The sequence below is a fragment of the Sander lucioperca genome, chromosome 15 (genome assembly GCF_008315115.2).
Source record: "Sander lucioperca isolate FBNREF2018 chromosome 15, SLUC_FBN_1.2, whole genome shotgun sequence".
Taxonomy (NCBI): domain Eukaryota; kingdom Metazoa; phylum Chordata; class Actinopteri; order Perciformes; family Percidae; genus Sander; species Sander lucioperca.
The window spans coordinates 12,586,264-12,610,138 of record NC_050187.1 but is presented as its reverse complement, the minus strand read 5'-3'; the positions used below and the strand labels follow the sequence as shown (position 1 = coordinate 12,610,138).

General features: G+C 40.6%; 2 protein-coding genes across 9 annotated transcripts; one reads left to right on the top strand and one right to left on the bottom strand.

Moving 5' to 3' along the window:
* Window positions 1-507: 507 nt before the first annotated feature.
* herc4 (HECT and RLD domain containing E3 ubiquitin protein ligase 4) lies at window positions 508-16,777 on the top strand. Of its 8 annotated transcripts, XM_035992501.1 has the most exons (25): window positions 527-758; window positions 1,748-1,997; window positions 2,268-2,427; window positions 3,164-3,240; window positions 3,327-3,548; window positions 3,657-3,748; window positions 4,845-4,975; window positions 5,126-5,280; window positions 5,365-5,369; window positions 6,155-6,265; window positions 6,700-6,824; window positions 8,460-8,519; window positions 9,197-9,308; window positions 10,414-10,603; window positions 10,731-10,903; window positions 11,018-11,137; window positions 11,229-11,327; window positions 11,411-11,578; window positions 12,756-12,899; window positions 13,331-13,497; window positions 13,710-13,776; window positions 13,871-13,953; window positions 15,229-15,412; window positions 15,515-15,617; window positions 15,747-16,777. In XM_035992501.1, exons 2-25 carry the CDS (start codon window positions 1,772-1,774, stop codon window positions 15,953-15,955), a joined length of 3,183 nt encoding a protein of 1,060 aa, XP_035848394.1. In that variant the 5' UTR covers window positions 527-758; window positions 1,748-1,771; the 3' UTR covers window positions 15,956-16,777. The 8 variants fall into 8 exon arrangements, 5 of the variants coding, with proteins under 5 accessions (XP_031140033.1, XP_035848394.1, XP_031140032.1 ...); XM_031284172.2 differs by lacking the exon at window positions 5,365-5,369 and having other exon boundaries at window positions 6,189-6,265; XM_031284171.2 differs by lacking the exon at window positions 5,365-5,369 and having other exon boundaries at window positions 6,126-6,265.
* Window positions 16,778-17,649: 872 nt separating this feature from the next.
* On the bottom strand, window positions 17,650-19,144 carry LOC116039416 (cytochrome c oxidase subunit 5B, mitochondrial). Its single transcript, XM_031284263.2, has 4 exons — window positions 18,897-19,144; window positions 18,170-18,240; window positions 17,996-18,095; window positions 17,650-17,904 (listed from the first exon to the last, which is right to left on the bottom strand). The coding sequence occupies exons 1-4, from the start codon at window positions 18,997-18,999 to the stop codon at window positions 17,792-17,794; spliced, it is 387 nt and encodes a 128-aa protein (XP_031140123.1). The 5' UTR covers window positions 19,000-19,144; the 3' UTR covers window positions 17,650-17,791.
* Window positions 19,145-23,875: the final 4,731 nt, after the last annotated feature.

The following is a 23,875-nucleotide window of genomic DNA, read 5'->3' as shown; positions in this document are numbered from 1 at the left end:
ATAGATTTTAACTTCAATACTTTGATGCCTTTATATAGCCTATTAGAATGTATTCTTATGCTGCCTATAATTTTCAATATCATATTTATATCTTGTCTTTTATTGATAGTTGATTAAAATCGTATTGATAAAATGACAATATGACCCCCCCAAGTTTATGTATGTGTGTGTGTGTGTGTGTGTGTGTGTGTGTGTGTGTGTGTGTGTGTGTGTGTGTGTGTGTGTGAAGACGCATGCGCGTGTGCTCACCATCTAGAACATTGTACGACATTCTTCGCCTCCATAAAGTGAAGTAAAAGTGAAAGAAGGAAAACTTCCGGTTTAATGAGTGTGCCTTCAAATTAAAAGTCAACACATGTGCCCTAAACTCCCCACACCAGAGAATTCTGCCCACACTTTTAAAATAAGGTGTTCAGATAATCCCGATAATACTCTCAGTATCTAATGAAACTGGAAAGCACCGTTGCTTAAATGCATTGTCTTGTACGCCAAGTACAAAACGAGTGAGTTCAAGAAACACCGGAAATTCAGAGTCTAGTGAAGTTAACTTGACGTGTTTCGACAACAGCACCGTACAGCAGTTGTTGACAGGCACTGGAGTGGAGGGATTGGGTAGAAATTAAAACAATATATATATATTAATTGGTCTTTTATATATTAAATACTGAAAGTGTGCTGGTATGTGCGTTTTTAACAGTCGGACAAGCTAGTGAGGAAAACCCTGGAAGACAAAATCATTGTCAGATCTGGCGGATTTGGTAAGATTTGCTATTTGGCTTTAACATTAAAGAAGACTTAACGTTAGACCTGATTGTAACTTGTTTACTGCTTTCACAAGACGTAAAGGAGTAACGTTAACAGATCTTTAAGTTGCTCTACTTAGCTAGCTATGCACTGAACGCTTAACGTTAACTGTCAGATACATTATGTTGCGACTAACGTTAGCTTGCTTACGTTACAGCACTGTTGGAGAAAAGCTATGGAAACGTTACATCAACGTGACCACGTGTCGAACGCTTTTGCTAAAATGCGTCCTTAAATCGTTAACCGTCATTTCTAACTTTAACACTTTAACGTTAATTAAGGCCAAATTAACTTAGTCAAGTCGCATCAGTCATGACTGATCTTCCTCGCTAGTCGCTTGTAATCTTTATGGTAAACGACCCGTCAAGATGCATGCTAGCTGTCTTTATCCACGGTCTTCCCGTAAGAACAAGAACAATACTTCCGTTTTTAATATTAAAAACATTTTCTTCAAATCTCAGGAAAAAATATGGCAGTTATTGTTTTTATGAAAGCGGTCAATACCTTAAACTCTTATTTGTGGGTTAAATATGTTTAAATGCAAATATTAATCATATATATTTAAAAATACGTTTAGACGTGCGCTTTTATTTGGAATTCCAGACGCCCCAAACGGAAGTCGTGTTGTTCGATGATGTAGCTAACCTGACGTCATGTAACCGCTGATTTAACTGTAGCTTACTTGGCTAATCTGTTTACATATTACGGGTCAGTTACGAGTTCACTGTATTTGTAATATATATATATAAATATACATTTATATCATTGAATCCCAAATATATTAATTAAGCTAGCGATAATGTTATTTAGCCGTTAACGTTATTTGGCTACCTTTTATTTGGCTACCTTGCTAGTTGATACCAGCTGAACTGTATTTTGCAACCACCTAAAGTATGGATATGTGAATTTGCTCTATTATCCGAGGTGTCTCTCGTTTTCACAGGGAGTGCCAAGGGGAAGGGCTACGATGCTGTGCTGGGGTAATGCTTCCTACGGACAGTTAGGCTTGGGTGGGATTGACGAAGAGATTGTGGTTGAGCCACGAAAATGTGAATTCTTTCACGGGAAGCAAGTGTGCGATGTGGGGTGTGGCCACAGACACACAGCCTTCCTTCTGGAGGATGGGACAGTATACACCTGTGGCTGCAATGACCTAGGCCAGCTGGGACATGAGAAGTCCAGAAAGAAACCAGGTTGGTGATATATTTATTTATTTAGTTAGTTACTTTTATGATAATACTTGGGTATACGTGCAGTTTAGTGTCCCAAATTCCCCATACAATGTCCTTAATTAAGTATGAACCTGCTAAACCACCTATGCTACCCTAACCTTAACCTGTCTCAAATAAGACCCTCATCATTTGGGACACTCAGTTTTTGGAAAATAATTTGGGACACTAAACTGTACATAAGCCTAATACTTGGTGAAATCATCCATCACATTTCTCTTTGTCTTCTATTAGAACAGGTTGTGGCCCTGGATGCACAGATCATACTGGCGGTGTCATGTGGAGAGTCCCATACACTCGCCCTGAATGACAAAGGCCTGGTTTTCTCATGGGGTCAGGGCTCAGATGGGCAGTTGGGCCTTAATAACTTTGAAGAATGTGTTCGTGTGCCTAGGTAAATTCAGAAACTAATGTTTCATATTTACTGATATGCCTGAACAGTTTTTGGCTTGTTTTGCACAACACACTATTTGGTCACTCTTTCGTGTTTAAAGACACAATTGAACAATTGAAACTAGGGCTGGCATCGATTTAAAATGTTTTAGCGGGATTAATCGCATGATTGACCATAGTTAACTCACAAGTTATTGCAAATCGATCACACATTTTTTTTATCTGTTCTAAATATACTTTGAAAGGGATATTTTTCAAGTTTGTAATGCTCTGGGGAGCAGGCAAGTATGCTTGCTTTATGCAAATTATTGGAACAATCCAAAACAATAACAACGAATGTTCTCAAGAATAACCTCAAAGGTACTGTATGCTCAAAATATATGCTGAAAGCATAATATGGCAAAATCAAGCCCATCAAGCAACAACAGATGGGCATATTGACCTGAATGTAACATTACTGGTTAATACTAACACAATGTAGTGTTCCACTTTACACTTGTAAAGGTTAACTAAACATCAACAGACATATTGTACAAGTACATGCATGCATCCAAGCGTCTCCGTTGTAAACTATCAAGCGCGAGGGGGAGGAGGGTTCTCTGCATCAGCCGTATGCTTGGCCAGCAAGTTGTATTTGAGACTTGACGTACCGACTGGTGCACATGATGAGATGTATTCAAACCTGTTCATATATTTAGAAATAAAAACACAAACAATGCTTATTTCTTTCTTTTCAGAAACATCAAGAGTTTGTCAGATGTACAAATTGCTCAGGTAGCCTGTGGGTATTGGCACTCCCATGCACTTTCAAGAGGTGAGGGTGGTTTGTACCCACATAAAGTACATTTATTCATTCAGTTTATTCTAGACATTCTACGTTATGTCTATTTCTTTTCACAGGGGGCCAAGTCTTCTCTTGGGGCCAGAATCGATATGGACAACTCGGGCTAGGAATAAACGGACAGAGCATTCCCACGCCACAAATCATTCAGTCTCTGCAGGGCATTCCTTTTGCCCAGATATCAGCAGGTGGTGCTCACAGCTTTGCACTCACTCTCTCAGGAGCCGTGTTTGGCTGGGGGTGCAATAAGTTTGGTCAGCTGGGTCTCAATGACAGCAATGGTGGGTGGTCAACACCCTAAACTACTACTACTATTACTACTACTACTACTACTACTTGTGAGCATTCAAGCTCTCAACTCAGACTAATTGTCCGAAGGTCTTTTTCAGATCGGTCTTTCCCAGCCCTGCTGAAGTCTCTTAGATCGCAGAGAGTGATTTACATCTCCTGTGGAGAAGATCACACAGCAGCACTGACCAAGTTAAGTTATATATACTTTTTGGTTATTTGATAAGCCTGCAGTGTTATGTGTGTGGAAGACCTTGATTTGAATCAAAGTGGTTTGTGATTATTAGTTTTGACCATTATTCCTCATTGTAAAAATTATATTTTGGCCATCTTTATTGCTGAGATATGTTAATAGTACAGCCTTAAAACGTCTTACAGAGTCTTAATGGCTTTGTCTATTTTAACATTTCAGGCCAATTGCATTTTAAAGTGAAGATTGACGCGAACAAATGATGATGAAGGCGAATGTCATACAGAACATTACAACATTGTTACATCGTTAACTTTGTATGGCAATAACTTGCTAAGTGCAGTAGGTCAATGTTGAATCAGGAAGTAGTCCTTTAAAATCGAATATGCTTTAAAATTTAGCTTAATAATCTTAACATCCAATTAATCTTCTCTTACTCCAAATCTCATCAATTAAGCAAGTAAGTAATGCTGTCATAAGTAATATGAATGGTGGACGGGATTTAAAAAAGTAATTTAGTTTCAGTCACCAGGCAAACACTGCTACAATTTGGCTATGGGCAGCTTAACAACCATAATATTTTACTAACGGAAACAGTCTTTGTCTAGTTAAGTAGTTGGTGAATTTTAAAATCTCCACGGCTGGTGGATGAAGAGGCTCACTTCCTGTCTACATGTACATCTACAGTAACTTTCTGTTTCAGTAGTGGGCTGAAGTTGTGAAGGAGGATCTCTGCAGGTACAATACAAAAACAAAACTGGATTAAAGTCACTAACATGGGTGCCTGGGTAGCTCACCTGGTAGAGCGGGCGCCCATATATAGAGGTTCACTCCTCAACGCAGCGGTTCGACTCCAACCTGCGGCCCTTTGCGGCATGTCATTCCCCCTCTCTCTCCCCTTTCAAGTCTAAACTGTCCTATAGAAATAAAAGCCTAAAATAATAATAATTTAAAAAAAAAGAAGTCACTAACATGATTGAACCCTACATGCTTTCTCAGTCAGTCCCAAGGCTGTATTCTGTGGTGTCGTGCACATTTTGGCCTTGCGGTACTGGTGTTCATGAGAAGGTCAGAATAACGGCTGTTGCTGATTTTACAGGAAGGAGGTGTGTTTACATTTGGAGCAGGAGGATACGGGCAACTCGGACATAACTCTGCAAACCATGAAATCAACCCTAGGAAAGTGTTTGAGCTCATGGGAAATGTAGTCACACAGATTGCATGTGGAAGGTAAAATATGTGTATTTTGTACACATTTTATTTCAAACATGGGATACATAACATTTCTTTGTGTGTTGACATCACCGTGCATACTGTAATATTTAATCATCAGTGTAAATGGGTATTAAAGAACTAATCATTTTCTTAAATGACTATAAGGCAGCACACGATTGCTTTCACACCCTCCCGTGAGAAGATGGACTCATTTGGGCTTGGTGGTAACGGGCAGCTTGGTACTCGCTCCACTTGCAACAGAAAAAGCCCCGCCCCCGTCAAAGGCCCCTGGTGTTCCTGCAATTCTCCAACAGATACAGGTGAGACACTGTCAATAAAGCTGCATTGAGTATTTTCTGTGGACTAGAAGGCAGAACAGAACAATGAAACTCCCAGCAACAAAGAATTTATATAATAACTAGCTTATTAAGCTCTTTATGGCAGATTTTTTAAATTATATATCTGGTTTGAGTCACTAAAAAACATCTGGTTTTCTTTTTTGGTTTTCAGAGTCTGTTTTAGTTCAGCTCTCTACCATGGCAGATAATGTATTGTGCAGGGCTGGGCAATATATCGATATTATATCGATATCGTGATATGAGACTAGATATCGTCTTAGACTTTGGATATCGTAATTTCGTGATATGACATAAGTGTTGTCTTTTACTGGTTTTAGAGGCTGCGTTACAGTAAAGTGATGTACTTTTTGATGTACTTTACTTACCAGACTGTTCCAGCTGTTCTATTATTTGCCTTTTCCCCACTTAGACATTATGTCCACATTACTGATGATTAGTTATCTAAAATCTAAGCGTGAAGATATTTTGTGAAAGCACCAATTGTCAACCCTAGAATATCACCGCAGTATCGATTTAGAGGTATTTGGTCAAGAATATTCGTGAGATCTGATTTGCCCAGCCCTATATTGTGTAAACAAGCCCATGTCTGCCTACAGTCAAATACTGGGGCTGGTGAGACACATAGGCACTGAACCATACACACTGGTGATGAACCAAAACAATGAGCTGAAAGATGCAGAAAGCTACAGGGTTGGTTGTTGATTTTTAGTGTAATCTGAAGTAGTAGCAACATTGATTTCATATTAATATTAAAAATATGATGGATCTTTAAGTTGGCACGTTGTACTTCTACTCTATATACATAGGTCATCCCAACCTCCTCCTCTTTCCAAACATTTATTTCTTGCCGTCATTGCATAACATTGCAGACTCAGAGCGGGGCTGTTTTGTCAAGAGGATTTATGCCGGAGGAGACCAGAGCTTTGCTCACTATTGCACTGCCAATGTAAGTTGTCATTATTCAAAGGCTTTGAGGTGCTTACAAATCTTATTTATATATATATATATATATATATATATATATATATATAATTTACAAGAATTGTATCTCTTAACATGCAATAAAACGATTTATCAGCCCCTGATTCAGCAGACGCTGCAAGGTTTATAAATGTTGGTCTCGTTTTTAATCATGTAGCCATGTGTATAAAGGAGCTCCTGATTATTTGTGATTTGTTTTGGGTGGATTCAAGTCGTGCTTCATGTATTTTGTTTTGAACATCAGAGATCTGACATTTCTCAAGATGCAACATCGTGGAAGTAAATACCACTTAGATTTTGCACATTTAAAACTTTTTGCCTTGAGATTTTGAGATTTGCCTCCTTAACTTCATTTTATAACAAGTTCAAGATGTATTTATTTGTTTAAACTTTTTGTAGAAACTCCAGAACATAGACGACGTGAGGATACAAGATCCCTACAGAAAGATCTGCACCTTGAATGAGGATATTATAAACAAGTGGTGCAACCACTCACCAGGAAGACTGCCACAAGAAATCTCCAAGTAAAGGGACCTCATGTTGTTGGTGTTACAGTTACTTCAAGTTCATTGTAGACGTTTTTTATTTTTTTATTCTATTTTATTTATTTTTTTCAATAATATGTTATTAGTTTTTACATTAACAAACAAAGAACCAGACGGCTCAGATCTTGCCAAATTACAACGGAGTAATAATGTACATGTTACATCAACACACGTTACAGTAGGATCACATCATATACGTCATTATTATTAGATTAGCATTAGCTAATTAGCATTAGAGTCATGTCAAAGGAAGAAGTTAAACAATCTATGACTTATTTGTAAAGGCAAGGTGCAGACGCCCTTTCTGCAGTAGATCAACAAGATCACTAAGAATGTAATAGAGAAGGGGTTGCCATATATTATAAAAAAAAAACGTTGTTACCCTTTAAAATAGCGTTAAGATGTTCCATAAGAAAAACCTTAAATGTTTCTCTGTACCATTGCGTCATCGAGGGAGGCTTCTCCTTAATCCACTGGAACAGAAATAGAGATCTTTTTTGATTACAGTTAGACAAGTTGTCATGATTCTGTAAGTTCTTTATACGTTACGATACAACCAGTGGTGTAGTCTAAGTAAGTAAAATTCTGTAATTTTTTTCCCTCCCAGGATTAGACTCACCCGTCCCAGAGCGACGGCCCCATAGGTTTTTTGTAACATTACCGCGTAAAGCATCAGACTTGAGTGTAGTTCAAATTTGCTTTCGTTTCATACATCTACTTTAGTGATTCACATTTGTTAATTTCAAATTTGCGCAGAGAATGACTTCCAAGCAACTGTGTTGTTGTTCCTAGGCGACCCGCAACACAGACGGGGTGAATTTATGAACGTAAGTGTGAAAGCTCTCTCACAAAACAATCATCGTTACGTAACGGTATCTTTGTGTTTTTGGAAGTGGGTATACTAAAATCCTTGACCTTTCCTAGTGGGTATACTCCTGCGTATCACGTAGACTGCACCACTGGATACAACTTTATTGTCAGTTCACACCGAAATTCATTTTGCGTTCCCGAGCAGCTCCGCTCAAAAAGATGAAATAAAAACAAAAATACACACAGAGCTAGACAAGAATTACTGTACAATATAGTACAAAGATGAAGACATGTCAACAGCCATGGCAAAGAAACATGTTTCGTGATATCCTCAGGTCCAGATTTTAATTGGCAGCAAACTGATTTTGGATTAGCAACAGGATAGACTGATGTATTAAAGAGTTCTTAAATGCAGAGACTCTGAATGGCCCGTTAGAAGGCAGAAGTTGGTATTCATAACTTAAAACATGAATGGAGTCAGAAGAGATGCTGTTAGCAAGTCTGAGCGGGCTCTTCTTGTGGATTGTTTGAAAGGACTGTGCAACAGGTTCCTAACTTTGAGTTGATTGTATAATTTAGGTTTAAGTTTAGCAGATAGGCTGCTGAGCCAGGCTGTGATGCAGTACAGCATGATATCACTGAATCACTGAGTTATAAAATAGAGAAATAATCTGGCCGCTGGTTCCAAAAGAACTAAGCCTACGGAGGAAGTACTGTAAAGGTGCTGCTGTATCTTTTTGCAAATGTGCTCTATGGAGATTTTCTTGCCGTCACACTAATGACTCGCTTTGATGATTCCTTTAGTGAGATTGACCTCGTGTTCTCCTCAGCAAGCTGCCTCAATGGATCTTTTCTGTCAATGAGGTAATCTCATTTTACATTCACTCCATTTTCATCGACAGTCTGCTCTAAAAGTCTTCACTATTATCAAATCCAATGCATTTTCTTTACTCATTTGATCCTTCTTATTCACACACTATTTGCAACTGATATATGTCTAAATTGAGAAATCCTTACCACATGCTAGGCTACATTCAGACTGCAGGCAAAAGTGGCCCAAATCAGATTTTTTTTGGGGTCAAGTGACCAGGTCAGACTTCTTCAGAAGTAGTGTGAACACTCAAATCTTGCCCAGATCTGATTTTTTTTTTTCAAATCAGATTAAGAACACATCCCAGACCCAGGTCTGATTTTTATTTTCTCAATGCGGCCGCAGTGTGAACAACCAAGGCGGATTTGATGCGACTTTTACGTCAATCTACATCGACATTTGTCACAATTATGCGCCGGCGGGAGTTAGCCCTAGACACAGACAGTACAATTAAAAACTTGACTAGGCCTACAAAATGGAGAACAGTGATGGAGGGAGAGGGAGGTGTTAGACCTAATTAGTGTATGCTCATTAATGTTACGGCTGCCATTACACAAACATTTTGAAATAGAAGCGAAAATGCTTACACACAGTGTGTATTGTCTAGACCAGAGCGGCTTACCAGTCGCCTTTACAGTCTTATATTAAACTGTCTGTTTCTTTTCCACAGTCATCCAGATCACTACAGTACCAGCAGTAAATGTTCAGGGGTGGATATGAACCAGGCTCGCCTCCTGTTTCACAGACTGGTCCAACAAGATCACCCTGAGATCGCTCAGCAGGTCACAAGCAAACCCTGCTGTCGCTGCACCCTTATCCACGTTGCTGTTTTCCCACTAGCTTATTGCAATCATTACATCAAATTGATATTGTTCTATATGTTTTACATATTTGCTGTAAATGTGCATAGCAGTCCACCTGCACAATTTGCAGAAATTGGGTTTCAGTTTCTGCACACCAATATTTCTCACACTATTTTCAACAGTCTGGCTGAACTGGGCCCGCCTGATCTTGTCACTGTTTTCCTTTTGTAAGATGCTCATATCATTTTTGATTTGTTGCCTGGGAACAGTTGGATTTAATTGAGATTAGTATATATTTTATAACTGTCAGTGGCGTAGCGCAGAAATCTGTGCCCCAAACATACAGTATGTACCCCCCTTCCCCTTATACATCAATTGTCATAACTTTACATATTGCTGAATCAACAAGTAATACACAATCATCTGTAGGGGTTAATAGGGTTTATAACATTTAGATCTAAATCTGCACAATCTGAAATCTCAGCATATTCCAGCCCTCTTTTCTCAACATAATGAAATGACTGCATAATGCTTTCACTATGAGGATTTACAACATTATAGAACATTAGCATATTTAAACTTGAGAAACTTAAAGGTGCAATACGTATACTCTATATATACAAAAAAGTAGCCCCAGTATTCATTGTTTTGTCCATATTATTCATGTGGATTTGTTATTTTATCCTGTTTGTGATGTATGTGTATGTTGTGTGTGATGTCTGTAAGCTACTGGGACCTTGAATTTCCCCTTGGGGATCAATAAAGTATCTATCTAGCTATCTATCTTAATATAAAATTGCATTTTTTATTTGAACTTTTTGCAAATTTATTTAATTTATTGCAATTAAGTTCAATTTTCTTTTATGTTTTGACAGCAAAGTTCAACCTTAACTTTGAATTCCAGGCATTTTTTTGAAACCCTTACCCATGTTGGGTCCCTGGGTACTTAGTGGGTACTTACCCACCGCCTTTCTTAACACAGTGTTTATGAAACTAGCATTGATTCAGGAGATGCATCAATGAGGGATTATAACATTTTTCATAACAGTATATATAACTGTATACTTTCTTCTGTCCCCCTCAGATTGCTGCCAGTCTGGAGAAGAACCTAATTCCCAGACTAAGCAACTCTCCTCCAGACATTGAAGCCCTGAGGCTCTACCTCACTCTCCCAGAATGCCCTCTCTTCAGTGACCGAAATAATTACGTGACCATCGCTATCCCGTTTGCCAAATCACTCCTCAGTCTGAAAGAGGCTCCATTGAAAGTGCTAGGTAGGATGAAGAATGTTTTTGTTTGTTTTTTTTTAATGCCAAAAATGATCCAACAATTTCTTTGAAAATGTCTGCTTTTCATCTTTCTTTCTTCTCACGAAATGTTTGGTCTTGGTATTTGCATCAGGAAACTGGTGGTCTACGTTTGAGCCCCGAGTCTTCCAGCGGCTGGTCGAGTTGTACAAGGGAGTGGTGGTGTATCTGCTTCAGATGCACAAGATGGGCATTCCTTCGGTAGAGCAGAGAATTTTCACCTGTTTCCTGGACACGTCCCTCCGACTCCTGGAGATCCTGCACATGGTGAGAAATGAAGAAGAAAAAAATCCATGGATTTGTGTTAGGACCGCTGTCGCGTGTACGTCATACAGTCCCTGGAAGAACTGTTGATAACATCCATTTTTTCTTTTGCTTCAGGTGAGTGAGAGAGCAGGACACATCATTCAGTACGATAAATTCTACATCCATGAGTTGGACGACCTGATAGACATCCGAAACGACTACGTCACATGGATTCAGAGGCAGATGTACCCAATGGTGAGTCCCCTGTCGATAATATCATGGTAACTACATTTGTCTACGTTTAGGCATCCGTATGAACCATTTGTTTATGCCTCTGTATCCTCAGGGTCATGATGGTGGGGTGACTCTGTGCAGGTATCCCTTTGTGTTTGACGCCCAAGCGAAGACCACACTGCTTCATACTGATGCTGTCATACAGATGCAGGTAAATAAGGAGCTGAATCTAGTGCTGTCCAACGATTTATAAAGGTGTCAATAATTCATCACCCCCCCTTGTCATATTGGTAGATGGCAGTGGACCAGGCACAGATGCAAAACTTCAGCTCCATGTTCATGCCAGCGGTGGAATCTGTCAACCCGTGCCTCATCCTCATCGTCCGGAGGGAAAACATTGTCGGAGACACCATGGAAGTCCTCAGGAAGTCCAAGAACGTTGACTACAAGAAACCACTCAAGGTAAAAGCTGCAATAATAATTAGGGATGCACCGAATCCAGATTTTTGGGGTTAAGGCCGAATACCGAATCCACTGGTTAAGATTCTGTTAAGAATCCGAAACCAAATACCAAATCCTACTCCCATCCTCAGTCCATTAACACAGTAAACACATTAATGAAGTAAACAACGTTGCACAACTCGTTTACTTTTGGATGTTTCATACGCAAATGTTTTAACAGCGGCGATGTTGTGTATAGTTTAGGGTCCTCCACCACGAGACAAATCGGCATTGCAGATTGAACGTGTAGCTGGACTTGAATGGCCTTCTTTTGACTGAAAGTACTGCCAAACTACACTTTTTCTGCTCACGAGTTCCATTTTCACTTTCTCACAGCCTACTGCATTGAACGGTCCACCTACGTAAACACCTTCCCGTCATCAACGGCGGCGTCATTACGTCGACCAGCGTAGTGCAAGCGTAGGATTCGGTTCAGTGGAACAAAATTCAAAGGTTCGGCAGAAACCGAACCCCGTCAAAAAGCCTAATATTCGGTCGAATCCGAAGCCGAATCCTGGATTCGGTGCATCCCTGATAATAATTATTATTTTCCATTAACAATGGAGCAAATGAGTGAAGTGTATGTGAAAGGTGCTCGCAGTGACGACCCCATACATAATAACTCTGCGGGTCCTCTCAGCGTTCTAGCATCTTTCAGCTTGTTGTTTTGGCATTTTTGGTTCAGTCTCATTGCAGCAGACAGCTGTTTCCAGCAACAACAACAAAAGGAAGCTCTAAAAACCCACTGTACACTACCTGCCCAGCACCATCCAGCACAGAGAAAGTTAGAAAATAGTTGGTGAGCATAGTGGAGCATTTAGCTGCTTAAGAGACCGATATTTCCTTCAGAAGAAAAAAAGAGGGTTCAGGGAATTATTGGACTTACATTCATCAGGTGGACACAAAACTGACTCATGCTAAATGAAAAAAATGACTTTATACAGGTTGTCTAATTTAAGGGCTTATATCAATATTTAACTAATGCATTATACAGTATCAGGACATGGCTAGATAGATGGGTTCATTAAATATGATGTAGCTTGTAAAATACATGCAGTATATTTACAAATCTGTTGCCATTTCGATTAAAACATAAAAGGTATTGCCGTTGCTCTAATGTTTGCGACATTCATGGCAGGTGATCTTCGTGGGAGAAGAGGCCGTCGATGCAGGAGGCGTGAGAAAGGAGTTCTTCCTCCTGATCATGAAAGAGCTGCTGGATCCAAAATATGGGATGTTTCGTTACTACGAGGAGTCCAGGCTCATCTGGTTTTCAAACAAGGTACATATTTTATACAAATATATTTTTAAAAAAAAATAAAAATGTTTTAGCTATATTTAAGTGCACTCTGAGGGCGTTTTCACGCCTGTAGTTTGCTTTGGCCCGAATCAGTTGATGAGTTTGTAAACTTGGAGCGTTTCCCCCTTGATTGGGTTTCCCTTTCACACAGAGAAAAAATCTATGTGAACCAAAATGCATCACTACTACAAACCCAGGAAGACCGTTTTCTCCCCTCATTGGTCTGATGTGTCTGGAGCAGGAGCTAGAAAGTAAATACAGGAAGAAGGTCGTGTGTTCTGTCCAAAATGACCCGCACCAAAGGGGGTAAATGCTCCAGGGTTCAATCAAACCAAACTCCCTTAAACGCCCTCAGTAATGGGGACAGTGAAGTGATCGTATTATGAATTTGGTCCTTTCCGTATTCCTCGCAGACTTTTGAGGACATCGACTTGTTTAACCTGATCGGGATCATCTGCGGCCTGGCCATCTACAATCTCACTATAGTGGAGCTCAACTTCCCTGTGGCCCTTTACAAGAAGCTCCTGAAGAGGAAGCCGACACTGGATGACCTGAAAGAGCTAATGCCAGATGTGGGAAGGTCAGATCAAGGAACAGTCATCTGAGGTTCCCATTTAACATGTTTATGAATGTCAGTTTTTCCATGGTATTTTCTGAACTGCATCTGAAATTGAGTATTTTACTGTTCATTATATTACCACACGGAGTTATTTGAAAGATGAAGTGTTCAACATATGTCTGTTTTAAGAAAGTAATGTGAAATGTGTCTATTTCTTTCTCCTCTTAAACTAGGAGTCTGCAGCACTTACTGGACTACACAGAAGACGACTTGGAGGAAACCTTCTGCTTGAACTTCACAGTAAGATGATTGACAAACAACAGTCTCTGTGGTGCATGAAGTGTAAAACACATATCATAGCAGCAATATCTGAACACGGTCTATTTTTTTTCAGATCACAGAGGAAAACTATGGTGCCACAGAGGTCTTGGAACTAGTACCGAATGGCGAAGACATCAATGTCAATCAGTCAAACAGGTTAAATTAGCTCAGTCATTGTGTTAACCAATAGCAGATGTTGTTTAAAGGAATAGTTTGACATTTTTGGAAATATGCCTATTTGCTTTCCTGCCGAGAGTTAGATGAAAAGATCAACAACACTCTCTTGTCCGTACAGTAAATATGTAGCTGAAGCCAGCAGCCAGTTAGCTTAGCATAAAGACTGGTAATAGGGGAACAGCTAGCGTGGCTCTGTCCAAAGGTATCAAAATCCCCCTACCACCTCTAAAGTTCACCAATTAAAAGTTTGCATAATCCGTTTAAAAGAATGAAGTGTAAAAACACATTTTCAGAAATCATTTCCCAAAATGTCAAACTTAAGACTCTGTTTAGTGAAGTCTCTCTGCTTAAAGGTGCACTATGAGTTCCTGCATGGTTTCAGCGCAATTTCATTTTTCTCTCAAATCGTAGGCATCTGTCCTTGATCCGCTAGCTGCCTGCCCCCTGAATACACTGTGACAAGGCAGGGGTCGTAAACGTCAAACAAACACTAGGCACAGGCTGTGCACCAAAATACAACAAACCACTCCAGCCAATCACTGACAAGATGGGAGGGGGTGGGGGTTAGTGACAGTTATGGCGCTTTTCCATTACATGTTACCTGCTCGACTCGCCTCGACTCTACTCGCCTTTTTTGGTTTTCCATTATGAAGAGAAGTCCCTGGTACCGGCTAAGAGGTACTTTTTTTTAGTACCGCCTCAGTCGAGATTCCAAGCGAGCTGAGCCGATACCAAAAGGTGACGTGGAACTTCATTTGAAACAAAATGTGTCTTCTGTCTGTGGCAACAACAACACACCTTCGACGTTCTGTGTGTGTGTGTGTGTGTGTGTGTCGCGTTAGGTCACGGCAGTTTACTGCGGCGCCGCTATGACAACCAGCCACGCTGAGGCGGTACTAAAATCTGCAATGGCAAACGGACGGACAGTACGTCGAGGCGAGTACAGTCGAGGCGAGTCGAACAGGTACCATGTAATGGAAAAAAACGCCATTAGTCAGTTAGTCATGACTGTTACGGAAACATGGGGGGAGGGGCGAGCTTGCTCTGTTGCGTTTGGAATTTCTTTGGAACGTCAAAAGAAGTGACCATGCAGGAACTCATAGTGCACCTTTAGGTGTTCCGAACCTTTAACCACTAAATTGTCTTTGTTTTACAAATCTGGTCATATTGCTGTATCCCCCCCCTGTATTTTGCACATCACATGTTTACAAAAATCCCTTTATTTTTATATGGATTCCTTCTTTCTTCCTCTAGGCAAGACTTCGTCAATGCATACGTGGACTATGTCTTCAACACATCAGTGGCCCCGCTGTTTGAGTGCTTTTACGCAGGCTTCCACAAGGTGTGCGGTGGAAAGGTTCTAGAGCTGTTCCAGCCAAATGAACTGCAAGCCATGGTCATCGGCAACACCAACTATGACTGGACGGAGCTCGAAAAGGTCTCGTTTCACATAATGATGAACGGAAATGTCATCTCGCCTTCTTTGTCAAAATCGGACGAGTAATTTAAACGGTACACAACTTGTGTCTCTACCTTTCAGAGCACTGAATACAAAGGGGAGTACTGGGCGGACCATCCCACCATCAGGCTCTTCTGGGAGGTGTTCCACAATCTTCCTTTAGAGAAGAAAAAACAGTTTCTCTGTAAGTGCTGCCCACCCATGCATGACTTGTTTTTAAAAAAATATCAGAGGAGCTGCTGTTTCGCACAGCTAATTATACTCATGTTTTTTTATATGCAGCTTGAAAAGTGAAACTCTGGCCTTTTTACAGTGTTCCTCACAGGAAGTGACCGCATACCCATTTTGGGCATGAAAAGCCTGAAGCTTGTGATCCAGCCAACCGGTGGAGGGGAGCATTACTTACCTGTGGCCCACACCTGCTTCAACCTGCTGGACCTGCCCAAGTACAGGAGTCTGGAAACACTCCGTGAGAAGCTTCTACAGGCTATAGATCACAATCAAGGCTTTAACCTCGCCTGATGGTACACACAGAAACGCCTAGACTGTTGACGGCAACCACATTACCAAATGTTTTGTTTCACAGTCTGGATTCTGCTGTAAGAATTGAACACTGGGTGAAAAACGAGAAAGCCACATGGCACTAGAACTGATTAAGAGTTGGATGTCTTACCAAACTTACGCAGGTAAATCTTGACTTTGATTTTCCAGCTTTTTTTTTTTTTTCTCAGCTTTTTGCCCCTCACAGTATTTGATGCTCTATTACAAGTCAAATCACATTTGATATTGCTCTTGTAGATGATTTTCTTCATGTTTGGATAAGATGAGTATGATGAAGCAAACTACTGGTCTATAGAGCACAGGGAATGCATACAGCAACGAGAATACCTGTAAAATTCAATGAAATGCAGTAGCACTACCTTTCTGAAGCTTATAATGTAATGTTATGGTGAGAGCTTTCTGTTATGTCTATCTATACTGGTGGCGGGGGAAAAAAAAAAAATACACTGTGGCCTCAAAATTGACCAGAATTAAATCAAAACCGTTCTGACAGGGTCTTAACAAAAAAATGCAACATTTTAAGCTCCATTGTGGTGGTGTGGTAGTAGTTGCTGCATGTCTACTGCAGTGAATCATATTGTATTTTACAGGACATACTGATGTTGTGTCCATACCCTGTGCATGAAGTGTTTGAACCCAGACAATGTAAACTAACTCTTTATGTTTCACATGAGTATGTTGTGACATTTGATTCAGAGCAGTTTGCTTTAGATCCGCAGTGGATTTTCTTGGCTGTCAGCCTTAAAACAATCCACAAATAAAAACAAAGTACAGCCACTGAAATAAATCTGAGTTACTTTGGGGATAATCTCGCTTTGCCAGACTGTCCACACAGCATTCCAGGATGGGAGAAAAACATGCTCTGGTTTATTGGCATTTCTTTAAACCAATCACAATCGTCACGGGCTGCGCTAAGCTCTGCACGGGGCCGCTGCAAAATTTATAGAAGTTGTTGCAGGAAGGAACGTGTACATTCAAAGTTGTTTTAGTCGTGCGTGAGAAAACTCAGATTGGACCCTGCAGAGATCTGAGAAGCAGTCCTCATAAATCCACCGGAGTTTAAAATTCCAACACAAAGAAAGCGGAAGGAAACTGACATCGTCAAAAAATACATGCATCCGGCGGAATTTCCTGCTGCACCAGAGCAATCCTGGAAGTGGAATGTCGAGGATATAGATAGGCATGGGCCGGTTACCGGTTTCAAGGTATACCGAGGTTTAAAAAAGTCACGGTTTTAAAACTACTAAAGTTGTCTGTCATACCGTTCCTAAGGTATGAGCTGTTTATCTTTCTGTCCTTTCTTCAAGGACAGAAAGTGCAGTTTAGAAATCCCTCTCCCTGCCAGTGTGCAGTGTGTTCTAAAATAAAATACATTGTGTTCAATGGAAAATGTTTTTTTACCCAGAAATTTCAAAAATAATACATTTACAGCTGTCATTGCAATACCGTAATACCTTGAAACCGTGATATTTTTGCTGAAGGTTATCATACCGTCAGAATCTCATACTGGCCCATGCCTAGATATAGACTACTTTGGGGATAAAAAGGAGTCTTCTTGGATCATTGGTTTATTGCAACATCTTGCCTTTGGGAATTACGGCTAAAAGTTCAGGATCACCCTTTGTCACAGCATGAGGAATGTTGATTGGTTCCCCAATTAAAATCTGAAAGATTTCTTCCAAGACAGTTCAGGTATACATTTTAATGATGAATGATATGCACATATTGCAGGCCATTAAGGAGGTAAATATGAATGTCGTTTGTCCCATTTGTACAGAGCTTTTGTTAAATTTAGTTTCAATGGGGCAGCTCGTGGTGGACCAGCTGATAGTGGGAACCACAGGAAGGACAGCGCTGGGCATCTCCCTCATGAAGCCAGAACCACACAATAGCCGTGTTGTCTTCCTCACCTGCAGAGAATTATATTACAATTTCACCTGGTTTTTAATGTACACATGCATACAGATCAATGGGCTTTGCCTTTAAATTAACTTTACTTACAAAGACAGCCCACCAGCCTTTTGGTTCCAATGCCTGGCACAATGTGAGGGTCCTCCTTGGTACCAGCGTACTCCTTGGGCTTCAGCATACTGTAGGGATCCTGTAATGTAAATTTGAAGAAACTTAGTACATGCAAGGCTAAAACACAGTATACTTGTGTGTTTTGTAGCATACCTTTCCATGTTTTAGGGCCTGCAGGGCGCGTCGCTCCAGTCCAGTGGCCTGTTCCTCGTCTGTTGGTACTCCTGAAAAATAAATATGGGAAAGGTTTCCATTAAAATGAATGACTCAAAGTCATCCGGTCACGTTGTGCTGTGTGCACATTACACTCGGGCTGTCAGTCTACTTGCATGCCATAACTGCACGTCGGCAGTGGACGCCACCCACCCCAGCCTGCTCCTGTCCCCTATCAGGATGCTGGCATCTATCCAACAGACGCCTGCCAGAGGAGGTGGTTCTATCTAAGGCCTTTCCACGAGTTTCAATCCAAATGACCTTCATTATTTGATTCAAACGTTGCAGTTACATTAAGGCGGAACGTAGTGACATGTCAGTGGTACACAGCCATGTCACAGCACATAAAGTAACCACAAAACAGACATTTCATTACTGCAAGTAAATATTATTTGTCAAAATTCAATGTTATTTATCCTCTACATAATAACGCACCAGTAGTAGTGAGCTAACATAATGCAGATGTCGTGTATGATATAGCGTTTTAGCCACCAAACTACGCAATAAAAAAATATCGCTTTAACACGTATACGTGACTAACGTTACCAGTCTAACTTAACGTTAGTTCCCTCAACTCCCTCCCATGGCCGATGACAGCCGTGCTTTCACCCTAGTAGTAGCCTGTAGTACGGTCTAAAGTCTTCGTCGGTTACAAACAAACTCTTACCTTTCGCCGTGGCTATGGCACGGTGTAACGGTCTAGCTACCACATTGCTCCTCAGCTGCAATGTTGTTGTTGTACAAGCTCGAAGAAGAAGACGTGCTGCCATTCTGGTAAAAATCACACTTTATGGTACCTGCTCTGAAACAACTATCAGCTGGACTGAAATGAACCCGACAACCGTCTGAGTGACAGGTGGTCGGACCAATAAGAGCAGGAATGGGGCTGTGCTAACTAATTAAAATGAGCAAAGGGGGCACGAGGAACAGGTGGTAAATACTGGTGAAATGGTAAAATCTAAAACAGATACAGGAGGAAAATAAATAAATAATATATTTATTTTGAAAGAGCACTTTCAATTTTTTTTCTTCTCAAAAATAATTAGGAAATATCACAGTAACATTTCAAAGCAAAAATTAGTGCACGTTATAGCTGGGCGATATGGAGAAAATCAAATATCAAGATATTTTTGACCAAATACATCAATTTCGATATTGTGGTGATATTGAAGGGTTCACTATTGGTGCTTTCACAAATATTTACACAATGAGAGTTTTGATAAATAATCACCAATAATGTGGATACCATGGCAAATTATAAAACAGTAAGTAAGTCAGGTAAGTCCAGAAAATGACATCACTTCACTGTAATGCAGCCTTTAAAACCAGGAAAAGACAACACGTGTGTCATATCACGATATTACGATATCCAAAGGGTAAGACGATATCTAGCCTCATATATCGATGTTGATATAATATAGATATATTGCCCAGCCCTAGTACACATGTTTTACAAGTTTGATAAGTTATTTAATGAAATTGTTAATCCTGATGTTGACATGAGACAGACATCCACGCACGCACGCACAGGGAGAGAGAGATGTCATTGGATTATACACTGTATACTCATAATTGTATGTTGTAGATGATTAAATGTAATTTAGGTAGGTAAATGGTAAATAGAAATGTGAGTTCAAAAAACGGAGAATGAATTGCTGTGAATGAATTGTTGGTTGCTCCTTTCCTCCAGATGTAGGCGGAGTAGGACATATAAACAGAACTGGTTTCTGAAGGTTTACAAGAAAATAAAGAAGCATGCAGTGATCTCCTATGTCACCATTGTTACATCCCCAGTGAGATATGTTTCACATATTGTCTTGTTATTGACTGTCAGAACAGGCCTCACGTGTAGCCCTATAACATTAGAAATGATCAGTGTTTTGTAAACAGTTATTTCCCTGAAGAGAAATGTAGAAATAAGAGATAGGACTATAGTTGTCTATTGGGAATAGATATTAATGTTTTGTGAGATGAACTCATTGTCCACAAGTAGCCTATCAGAGTACAACGTATGAAGTTCCTCCTGTGTTTACAAGCATTACTGATGTAGGCCTAACTTTAACTTTTATCAGTGAGAGTTTTACAGATGCTGATCAGCCTTCAACTCTGCAGCTGCACGTTTTATTTTCGTCACTAGATGCCGCTGGAGCGTGCTCCCTGATGACGTCACATTTGTAAATCCCAAAACCTCTATGAATGAGGACCGTTCTTGCCGGGTGCGGTGGCGCGCGCCTGTAATCCAAGTTACCGGGAGGCTGAGGCTGGCGGATCGTTTGAGCTCAGGAGTTCTGAGCTGCAGCGGACTATGCCGATCGGGTGTCCGCACTAAGTTCGGTATCGATATGGTGCTCCTGGGGGAGCCCGGGACCACCAGGTCGTCTAAGGAGGGGTGCACCGGCCCAGGCCGGAGACGGAGCAGGCCAAAGCCCCCGTGCCGCTCAGTAGTGGGATCGCGCCTGTGAATAGACGCTGTAGTGCAGCCTGAGTAATACAGCGGGACCCAGTCTTTTTACACTCTTTCTACTGTTCAACACACAGCTGGGACAACACACACGCTCAACAACAACCTTACAGTATGTTACAGCAGCTTCTTTATTTCCTTGTTCCCATGGAAACCTTCAGAAACCAGTTGTGTTTGTTTGTCCTCCACCGCCTCCACCTGGACAAGAGGAGTAATGACATCATCACACCAGTCACTACAACACCGCAGATACAGCAAACTAACAGGGTTTTATTTCAATCATTCAGTGAAATTGATGGAGTGGAAATCAGTTTCACACCAGACACTGTTCTCTTTGTTTTACAATTCAAATCCCACATCCAAAAATATGTACCCAATAATTCTTCCAGGTTTAATCATCACATCACAAACATTAACAATGTCTTTTTTCTTGGAAAGACAAAAAAGTCCAGGGTGCTCAGGAAGTTCAGTCAGATGTTTGAAGGTGCTCTTTTGGGTCGGAAATTCAATGAAGTAACCCTAACCCTAACAATTTCCTCCTATGTCAACATCCTAGAATATCCACCTTCTACATGCTCCTAAAGGTTCACAAGTCTCTTGAATCTCCTCTGGGCAGGCCTATCATATTGTCCAATGGCTCTCTTACAGAACCAGCCTCGCAATTTATAGACTTTCACATCAAGCCACTGGCTCAACAGCTTCCCTCCTATATACAGGAACCTACTCATGTGTTGAAGGCCTTAAGTGACATCAGATTTCCAGACAACTGTTTCTTAGTTAGGCTACATCAGAATCAGAAAAGCTTTATTGCCAAGTACGTTTTTTACACATACAAGGAATTTGTTTTGGTGTTGTAGATGCATGTCACACATTCTCTAAAATAAGTTAAACAAACAGGTTAAACAGAACAAACAATATAAGTATATATATACACATAATGTATTAAAAATAAAAGAGTAAGAATTAAGATAAAAAGAGCAGAACAGCAGATTAAGTACAGTGGCATGTAGAGCCAGAGGTGGGGTGTGGAGAGAGTCAGGGTGGGTTCTGGGCCTTGTTAATAAGACTAGTGGCGGTAGGGGAAAAAACTGTCCTTGAGACGTGAGGTTTTGGTCCTGATGGACCTCAGCCTCCTGCCAGAGGGGAGTGGCTCAAAGAGCTTGTGTCCGGGGTGGGAGGGGTCAGCCACAATCTTTCCAGCACGCTTCAGAGTCCTGGTGGCGTAAAGGTCCTGGAGCGGCGGCAGATTGCAGCCAATCACCTTCTCAGCTGACCGAATGACACGCTGCAGCCTGCCCTTGTCCTTGGCAGTGCTAGCAGTGTACCAGATGGTGATGGAGGATGTGAGGATGGACTCGATGATGGCTGTGTAGAAGTGCACCATCATTGTCTTTGGCAGGTTGAATTTCTTTAGCTGCCGCAGGAAGTACATCCTCTGTTGTGCTTTCTTGACGAGGGAGCTGATGTTCAGCTCCAACTTGAGGTCCTGGGAGATGGTAGTTCCCAGGAAGCGGAAAGACTCCACAATGTCAATTGAGAGATGAGTCCGATGAGGGAGGTGTCGTCCGCAAACTTCAGAAGCTTGACAGACTGGTGACTGGAAGTGCAGCTGTTGGTGTACAGACATGTTGGTGTACATTAGATGTGGAGTCTCTTTACACAAATATTGGTCATGATGATGGACTGAAAGCACAAACATTTTCTAATGAATAGGCCTACAGACTCTTTGCCTCCCTCTGAATTTATTATTCAGCTCACTGAATGGACACTTAAAAATAATGTTTTCCTTTTCCAAGACCTATTGTACATTCAGTTTCGGGGGACTGCAATGGGTGTATGCTTTGCCCCTAACTATGCTAACCTTTTTTAGGTTTATGGGAGAGGGATTTTGTCTATTTAAACAGCTACAGTGACAAGATAAAATGGTGGGGGAGGTACATTGATGATACTTTTTTTGATATGGGGTGGTTCTTATGAAGAACTGTTACTGTTTTATGATCACTTGTATAACAATGACAGGAATATAAAACTGTGCATGGAACATTCCAAAACGACCATTAACTTTTTAGATCTAACCATTTCTAAAGGTAAAGATGGGAAGCTCCATACTACTGTGTATCGTAACACATACAAACACTATGTTAAAAGCAGACAGCTTCCATCCAAATTGGCTCAAAAATAATGTACCTTTTGGCCAGTTTCAACGTCTTAGACGTATTTGTGATACCGACAATGAATTTGAAGTGCAAGCTAAAGTCATGTCTAACTGATTTTCACAAAGGGGCTATCACACAGGCCTACAGGAAAGCCCAGTCCATTCCTAGATCAGAGCTACTCCAGAAAAAGAAAAAAGGATCCTCCAAACAAAAACAGGCTTATTTTTTTTTACAAAATACAGCTTTTTGGCCAATCCCATAAAAAGGTACTGAATACATACAAATTGGAATCTTATCAAGAGTGACTGTGATTAGAGAGGTGTTTTCTGCACCTCCAAAAATGAGCTTTAAGAGGGCTCCCACACTACGCGACAGGTTAGTACCACGTCATCTTCCTGCTAAAAAACAGATTACTTGGCTTCACAGACAGTTAAAAGGTACTTACAAATGTGGGTCTTGCAATCATTGTTCCAACATTAAAGAATGCAAACAATTCTGTGATTTCAAGACGAACAAGATGTATAACATAAAAGCATTCATTAATTGTAACACTACTTTTGTGGGATACAGGTTATCATGTAAATGTGGATGCTTCTACGTAGGCCGGACTAAGAGACGTCTTAAAGACTTCAAGGCAACCTCTCTAATGCACTGAAGTTTGAGAATTGGACCAAAAAACTGGCTTTTGGGACCCTGCTGTTAGTTTTTATTCATATCATCTAGTTTTCAGCATCAGTCCAGAGGGCCACACGTGTAGGCTACCTGCTGCTTTTCTGTTTTGGGTTAGCCTGATATCCAAACAGAAAAATCAGTCCCTGACAAATGTCTGGTCAAACACCAAGCAGATGCAAAAATGACAATTCTGCATTTTCATAGTAACTCTTCATCTATTTTTTTCACTCGTTTTTATTATACTATTCCTCCCATGACAAAAGCTGGTCACTAACCAAATGCACTATATATAATGTTGCCTGTAGACAAATTTGCAAAGTTAGAAGTCAGTTGTAACATTAGTGACAAGCAGGATCA